At 46.3% G+C, this 8,362-nt stretch overlaps 1 protein-coding gene across 3 annotated transcripts; it reads left to right on the plus strand.

Moving 5' to 3' along the window:
• The first annotated feature begins 2,686 nt into the window (after nt 1-2,686).
• On the plus strand, nt 2,687-7,490 carry cd7al (cd7 antigen-like). Of its 3 annotated transcripts, none has more exons than XM_020700590.2 (5): nt 2,687-2,860; nt 3,845-4,198; nt 4,939-5,190; nt 6,357-6,460; nt 6,848-7,490. In XM_020700590.2, the coding sequence occupies exons 1-5, from the start codon at nt 2,800-2,802 to the stop codon at nt 7,061-7,063; spliced, it is 987 nt and encodes a 328-aa protein (XP_020556249.1). In that variant the 5' UTR covers nt 2,687-2,799; the 3' UTR covers nt 7,064-7,490. The 3 variants fall into 3 exon arrangements, with proteins under 3 accessions (XP_020556249.1, XP_011472203.1, XP_011472210.1); XM_011473901.3 differs by having other exon boundaries at nt 2,688-2,860; nt 4,855-5,190; XM_011473908.3 differs by having other exon boundaries at nt 2,688-2,860; nt 4,855-5,190; nt 6,360-6,460.
• The last annotated feature ends 872 nt before the right edge of the window (nt 7,491-8,362 follow it).

Consider the following 8,362-nt stretch of genomic DNA (forward strand, 5'->3'; position numbering starts at 1 on the left):
GCTTCACACTCGGCCGCAAACCGCCCCAATGCACGCTGGAGGTCCCGGTTCGATGAAGCCAACAGGACAACATCATCTGCAAAAAGCAGAGAGGAAATCCTGTGGTCCCCAAACCAGATCCCTTCCGGCCCCTGGCTGCGCCTAGAAATTCTGTCCATAAAAACTATGAACAGAACCGGTGATAGAGGGCAGCCCTGCCGGAGTCCAACGTGGACCGGGAACAGGTCTGACTTACTGCCGGCTATGCGGACCAAGCTCCTACTCCGGTCATACAGAGACCGGACAGCCCTCAGTAAGGCTCCCCGGACCCCATACTCCCAGAGCACCCCCCACAGGATGCCACGGGGGACGCGGTCGAACGCCTTCTCCAAATCCACAAAACACATATGGACTGGATGGGCGAACTCCCACAAACCCTCCAGCACCCTAGATAGGGTGTAGAGCTGGTCCACTGTTCCACGACCAGGACGGAAACCGCACTGTTGTTCCTGAATCCGAGGTTCGACTATCGGACGGACTCTCCTCTCCAGTACCCTGGCATAGACTTTCCCAGGGAGGCTGAGGAGTGTAATTCCCCTATGGTTGGAACACACCCTCCGGTCCCCCTTCTTAAAGAGGGGAACCACCACCCCTGTCTGCCAGTCCAGTGGTACGGTTCCCGACCGCCACGCGATGCTGCAGAGACGTGTCAGCCAAGACACTCCCACAGCATCCAGAGACTTGAGGTGCTCAGGGCGGACTTCATCCACCCCCGGGGCCTTGCCACCGAGGAGCTCGTTGACTACCTCAGTGACTTCAGCCCGGGTAATGGACAGCCCCACCCCAAAATCCTCACTCTCCACTTCTTCAAAAGAAGGCGTGTCAGTGGGATTGAGGAGATCCTCGAAGTACTCCTTCCACCGCCCGACAATGTCCCCAGTCGAAGTCAACAGCTCCCCACCTGCACTGAAAACGGTGCCTGTGGAGAACTGCTTTCCCCTCCTGAGTCGTCGGATGGTTTGCCAGAATTTCTTCGAGGCCAACCGATAGTCCTTCTCCATGGCCTCACCGAACTCCTCCCAGGACCGAGTTTTCGCCTCCGCAACAGTCCGGGCCGCAGCTCGCTTAGACTGCCGGTACCTGTCAGCTGCCTCTGGAGTCCCGCAGGCCAGCCAGGCCTGGTAGGACTCCTTCTTCAGCTTGACGGCATCCCTTACTTCCGGTGTCCACCACCGGGTTCTGGGGTTACCGCCGCGACAGGCACCAGAGACCTTGCGACCACAGCTCCGAGCAGCAGCAGAGACAATGGAGGTGGAAAACATGGTCCACTCGGACTCAATGTCCCCAACCTCCCCCGGTACCTGTTTGAAGTTCTCCCGGATGTGGGAGTTAAAGACTTCCCTGACGGAGGGCTCAGCCAGACGTTCCCAGCAGACCCTCACAGTGCGTTTGGGTCTTCCAAGTCTTTCCGGCCTCCTTCCCCGCCAGCGAATCCAACTCACCACCAGGTAGTGATCGGTGGACAGCTCCGCCCCTCTCTTCACCCGAGTGTCCAAGACACAGGGCCGAAGGTCACCTGAAACAACTACAAAGTCGATCATCGACCTCCTGCCTAGGGCGCCCTGATGCCAGGTGTACTGATGGACACCCTTGTGCTCGAACATGGTGTTCGTTATGGACAAACTATGACGAGCACAGAAGTCCAATAACAAAACACCACTCGGGTTCAGATCAGGGGGGGCGTTCCTACCAATCACACCCCTCCAGGTGCCACTGTCATTGCCCACGTGGGCATTGAAGTCCCCCAGGAAGACAATGGAGTCCCCCGTTGGGGCACTTTCCAGTACCCCTTCGAGAGACACCAAGAAGGCCTGGTACTCCGAACTGCTGTTCGGCCCGTAAGCCGAAACCACAGTTAGAGACCTGTCCCCCACCCGGAGGCGGAGGGACATGACCCTCTCGTCCACCGGGGTGAACTCCAACACTTGGCGGCTGAGTTGGGGGCTCACGAGTAAGCCTACGCCAGCCCGCCGCCTCTCACCTTGGGCAACTCCAGAGTGGTAGAGAGTCCAACCCCTCTCTAAGGACTGAGTTTCAGAGCCCAGGCTATGTGTGGAGGTGAGCCCGACTATATCTAGACGGTATCTCTCAACCTCTCGCACCAGCTCAGGCTCCTTCCCTCCCAGAGAGGTGACATTCCATGTCCCAAAAGCCAGGTTCCATGATCGGGGTTTGGGCCGCCGAGGCACCCGCCCTCGACTGCCACCCAAACCACATTGCACCGGCCCCTTTTGAGGTCTCCTACGGGTGGTGGGCCCATGGGAGAGTGGTCCCACGTCGCTCCTTCGGGCTGTGCCCGACCGGGACCCGTGGGAAGAGCCCCGGCCACCAGGCGCTCGCCTCCGAGCCCCGACCCTGGGCCTGGCTCCAGAGTGGGGCCCCGGTGACGCCAATCCGGGCGACGTAATCGGGTCCTCGTTGTTTCTTTTCATCAGGGGTTTCTGAAAAATGAATAATGAATCCTAATTGTTTTGGTTAAAATGAGGTCAGGATACCAAAACCCCAATGGTTCTGGTTTTATCCTCCCTCTTTCTTCTTTAGTATAGGTGGTGAAGCGCTTCATTAAGCAACATGTCATTGTAACTTGTTCTTCCTCTTACAAAAGTCTTGAGGTTAGAAGGTGGAGCTTCTTGGTTTCATTTGCAGTTACCTCAATTTTTGTCATTCTGTCTCACGCCTTCAGTTTTGGCATGGTTCATGTTATTTCCTACCCACAAGGTGTTTTATTTTTCACTGTTTTAATCTGATCTGGTAGCAAACATGACCCAAATCCTACTCTTGGCTTTTTTGTGGATTTTGATCATCACCCAGATTGGGTTTGGTAAGTTGGATTCTGCACCAAATATTCACAATAAAGGTATATTCAAAGGGAAAAGGAAGAATGAAAGAAGGTAATGATAAATGTAATGCTGTTGTTTACTACTAGTTTTTTTTTAAGTGGTCACTGTAAACAATAATTGTGGTTAAACTACAATATGAAAAGTGTCACGTAGGGGAGCAATGTAAAAAAGGAAACAAAGAAGAACTAAAAATTGTGATGGGAAAAGCAAAAATTGGAGCCAATTCATGGCTTCATGTTGACATGTCCTTAGCCAAGAAATTAAAACCAAATTGTCCAGAAGTGTTCCTTGTTCCTAATATTAATTTTGACTTCAGAAACTAACTTTTTTTTTAATGTTTTCTGTGTTCTTAGCCATGTGAATTACTGGGAGTTTTTAGTGACTTTATTGTATAATTAAAGTTGAACATAGATTTGTTTGTAAAGAAGTGTTTTTTTTAAAAGAAACTGTGGTTCTGCTGTTAGTTCCTTTATGAAGTACTCTACAGCATTTTATTTATTGACCAGGGTCAAATTTAGAATAGGTTGTTTAATGTTAGAATGCTACATTTTTCCTTTTTGTGCATTCCCTGCGTTTTACTTCATACAAGTTTTCCTTTTTTTGTTTTGTTTTAAACGCATTGAGTCTCTGATCTCACCTCCCCAAGCCGGGTTTCTTAAGTCGGGAATCCCATCGAGCTAAAATCTCACCTGTGTCGTTGGATTCTTTTAACCTTTGTGCTATCTTAGATGACCCCACCCTTACTTTGACATGTTATTCCTACCATGACAAAGGTGGATAAAGGTGGAAAGATTTCATGTAATCCATGGACAACAGTGAGGTTCACAAATCATTGAAGAGAAAAGGTTCAGAGCACTGTCTAGTGGGTCTAGATGACCCAACTCCCAACGTTAAAGTGCCTAGGATAGCACAAGGGTTACAAGAAAAGGTAAACAAAGTTTGTGATTCCTTTTGCTTTTCTCTAGTTTGCAGTGACGTTGAACTCATTGAGCGCTTTGAAGGAGAGTCGGTGGTCTTCCAATGTGCCTTTGACTTGAAAAAGCCGCGACCCATTGGAGTCTCCCTGAACCGCACCAAACCCAAACACAGTCGAGTCCTCTTCAAGATGACTGAGATGGACTTCGCTGTGGATAATCAAGCAGACGCGCACCGCGTACGTGTCAGCGGGGACCCTAAAGATTCCTTGGTCAATATCACCCTCTCTCAGCTGACGTCCAGTGACACGAGCCTTTACATCTGCGAGTTTGATGTGGGGAATCAGTTCTCTGCTGATGAAAAGGTTCTAGGAGAGATGGAATTCTTGCTTGTTGTTGGCAAAAGTAAGTGTCTTTGTTTTTTTATTTCTAATGATGCAACCCAAATCACCCATTTGTTTTAGACAGGAAGTCAGATGTCCTTACACAAACTGGTAAAAGAGTCTCTCAAATGTTTGCAGCTACTTGGATATTTTAAAAACCCCCTCTGAGGAAAATCATGGCATTTTTCTCACGATGGAGGAAGCTTCAAATTGCATTTCTTGAGTATTTATTTATTCACATCGTTGTGAATCAGGAGCAGCCGGAAAATTTTTTTTGGAAAAAGATTGTATTCATGATGTGGAAAATATATGGGTGGCTTGATTCATGCCACAACTCAGGTGAATTTCTTATGTCCTATACAATGACTTTTTTTTTTTTCATTTTGGCAAAAACTGCTTTTTCGTGAATAAAAGACCACTGCAAACACTTTCAAAATAAGTCAAAAGATGATTGGAGTGGGACTTTTAAGTTAACATTTGCATAAAACTAAATAGTGTAGCAGTTAGCCCAAGGGGTCTGGACGGATTTTCCCTTGAGCCATAATAACAACCATTATGCCTATTTTTGTCTTTATTGTTTTCGAAAAGCAATACTGCTTGATATGCACCTTGATATGGGTTCTTGATGAATCCTGTACAGCCCTCTATCTAAAGCACATCAATGGTTTCACTCCTAAGATGAGCCGTTCCCTTTGGAGGTGGAGATGGTGCAGACGCATGTCGGAGGATCAGCTGTGCTTCCCTGTTTCCCCCCAAATGCAGAGGGATTAGCAGTGGACGGGGTGACCTTAAAGAGGCAAAAGGGTAGGGGTCCTGTAGAGGTGGTGTACCAGTCTAAGACGTCCATCCCCACTGAGAAAGTCCAGCTTGTCTCTGACGGCGTCGCCTTCAATGTGAGCCTGCAGCAGCTGCAGGTCCAGGACAGCGCTCTGTACAGCTGCCAGCTGCTGCTGCGCGACAAGCCCGACAGCGGCCACCGTTTAGGGAGGCGTGCGTACTTTGTTTCTGTGCAAGGTAGGCTCTCGGCAAAAGGAAAATCCCTAACTGATTGATGTGCTCGAACTAACATTTTAAATGAAAAGGACCTGTCTACTGGACTTTTTCCGAAATGTCACTAAGTTTCTTGCGTCCTCTAACAAAACTGACAAACCCGCCATCACCTGGAAATGTCTGCTATCTACTCTCAAAACTGAAGCTCAATAGTTTGTTCCTTTTATTGTGTGTTGCACTTCATCTGCAGTGTTGAGGACATGCAGTAGGTTTCATTGGTGGACAACTTCTTCCTCCCACTGACAAAATAAGCTTTCTTATCTTGTGCAAAACAGCAGCAGATATGCTTTCTGCCCCCCAGTTGTGGTTTTGAATACATTTTTTACCCCTTCATGCACACAATCGATAAGACCAGACCTCATTTCTAAGAGCTGAGCTTTTTCAGGTCTGTTCAAGGTCTAAACTAAAAGAAGTTCAGGTTCTTGCAGTGTTTTCAGCTCTGTCCTCTGCAACGCGCGGACTCTAAATGAATCAGTTAATTCATTTCTCTGTGCAACCATTAGAACGCGTTTCCAACTATGCTAAATCGAACTTCCTCTTAAATTTACCAGCATTTGTTATATGACTTCCTCTTTGTGTAATTCCGTTTCACATTTTATTTCTGGATTTAGACACAAATTGTTTCTTTTAAGCTTTTCTTTACCCCCACGTTTTCACAGCAGCAAAATTTAGGAACTAAACATTCAAACCCAGTAGTTAAATTTCTAAAATTAATTTGCATCCCTGACCTGCTTTGCAGGAACCTCTGTGGGCAGAATACTGGAGAACTAAAGGTTGAAGGTGTCCACAAAGGCTCGGACTCTATATTCTTTCAATGTTAAATACATGCTATGAAAATTGCCTAAAATCAGTTGCACTTAACCCTTGGGGGGTCTTTAAAGCAACATTTTCTCTTAAAACATTTGGCTTTTTAAAATTGTGTGTGCCTCTTTTACCTTTACTTGAATCTTTGTTTTTTTTTCTTTCCTCCTAACTGCAGTTTCTCCCTTGAAGATAACAATTGATTCAAACTGCAGCAGAAATGGGAAGGAAGTTTGCGGTTTCTGCTTTTCTCTGAGCCTCATTACACTCATGTGCTCAGGTTCTCCTCTGGGTTTGCATGTGTTTATCCGAAGCCTTTTGTGTCCCAGCAGGTGGAGAATGCGGCTGCCTCCAGTACAGCATCCTGCTGTACGCCATGTCGGCGGCTGTGGCCCTGCTCCTGCTTCACATCATCGTCGTGGCAGTTTGTAAAGTGAGTTGCTCTTTGCCACCGAATTGCACCGCGATGGAAACTCTTCAGATAAATTAGCACCTGCTCGCTTAGAGCGTGCCTGCAGCTTCCTCTGCAGCTGACCAGAAAACCTCAGCGGTTTCACAACTTTTTTCTGCCCGTTTTTCTCAACTTTGACCAACAAAAGGGCATGCAACTGTCACTGCTCTGTTTATTGTTCTTAGAGGTTTAAATGAGCAGGAAAAACTTGCAGTTTGCAGCTGATATTACTGAGAAATCTTGCTTTGGGTGGGGAATGATGAACTTTGATTTTAACACAGGAAATCCAGGGCGTGTTGCACCTTAATTTTTTTTTTTTTTTTACTTCTCACCACTGATTTGTTTTCCTTTTGTCTCAATGACTGTTAGAGCAAAGCAAAGCACAGCGGCAAGTCACACCCTCAAGTCCCCATCTACGAGGAGATGGTTGGTGTGAATTCTCCAAGTCAAAAAACATTTCAAAGCCACCTGGAAGAAATGGGTGGTGGTGAGTACAGAAACTGCTCAATGAAGAAAACCATCCCAGAGAACCACTACGAAAGCCCCAAAGGGATTCTGATCCCCCAAAACGAGCGTCTGAAATGAAGCATTTGACCTTTCCGGGACCATCAGGACCGCCAGCCTCCTCTGTGACGAGTGTCTGAGAAGACTTTTCCTTCTTTCCTCTCATACAGCTTTCTCTTAACTGACTGAAACTGTACATTTTAAGCCTTTTTTTTAAACGTGTAAAAAAAAATGTATCTACTATCACAGTGAAGAAATATAGTGTGTTTGTATTACACAGACCTACACTTTGATATGAAGGTTAGAAGTTTTTTCTTGTTTTTTTGTCAAAAACTCTGTTCGTCTCACAGTCAGAAATGCTTGTGGCAATGATCATCTCTTGCAACGAAGAGAGACTTTTTCTTATTACCTCATCTTTGCGGCAAAACCCAGCTACCAGGCAGGATCATGTATTTTGGGGAACTTATATTTAACTGCATTAACGTGAATAAAATGCTTGAAAACGGAACCACTTGTCATCATTGACGTTTTCTAAGTCGTAGAAGGACTCAAGTTTTGGTGAGCCAACATTTCCACCCACAAGCTTCTGATGAACTCTTGCCGCTCTGCAGAAACTATGTCCTAGAAAAAGAAACATGCTTTTTTTCTTTGGCTAAAAATGGCATAATCATAATTAACCCTTGTGCTATCTTAAATGACCCCACCCTGACATTGACGTGTTCTCCCTACCATGACAAAGGTGGATAAAGGTCGAAAGATTTCATGTAATCCATGGACACCAGTGAAGATCACAAATCACTGAAGAAAAAAGGTTCAGCGCACTGTCTAGTTAAAGTGTTGTTAAAGTTTTAAATGTTAAAGTGCCTAGGGTAGCACAAGGGTTACCATTGGGAGTTGGGTCAATTTGGCCCCACTACACAAAGTGCCTAGGATAGCACAAGGGTTAAAAAGCCCTTCTCATACAACAGTAGCACAGTGTTTTATGAGCTTAACCCTAGTGCTATCCTATGGGGTAAAGATGACCATTGACGTGTTCTCCCTACCATGACAAAGGTGGAAAGATTTCATGTAATCCATGGACACCAGTGAAGATCACAAATCATGTAAAGAAAAAAGGTTTAGCACACTAACATTGGGAGTGGGGTCATCTAGACCCCACTAGACAAAGTGCCTAGGATAGCACAAGGGTTAAAACAATAAAAAAAATACACAGAATGCCTTCCTGACCTCTCACACCAAACATCATAAAACATGAGTAAAACTCAAAGTTTAGGCCTAAATAGAAACTTAAAGTCTGCAGACAAATTACTCATGTAGGGAGAGAGCACACAGGCTCCACCCAGGAAGGACTATGCCAGAGTTTGAGGCACTGCCTTCTCA

This window comes from Oryzias latipes, chromosome 1, assembly GCF_053564925.1.
Source record: "Oryzias latipes strain Hd-rR chromosome 1, Olatipes_Hd-rR_3.1".
Taxonomy (NCBI): Eukaryota; Metazoa; Chordata; class Actinopteri; order Beloniformes; family Adrianichthyidae; genus Oryzias; species Oryzias latipes.

Coding starts and splice junctions, on each gene's coding strand:
- cd7al (XM_011473901.3), top strand. CDS start 2,800: ATGACCCAAATCCTACTCTTGGCTTTTTTGTGGATTTTGATCATCACC. Junction 2,861..3,844: donor CATCACCCAGATTGGGTTTG/GTAAGTTGGATT, acceptor GCTTTTCTCTAG/TTTGCAGTGACGTTGAACTC. Junction 5,191..6,356: donor GTACTTTGTTTCTGTGCAAG/GTAGGCTCTCGG, acceptor TTTGTGTCCCAG/CAGGTGGAGAATGCGGCTGC.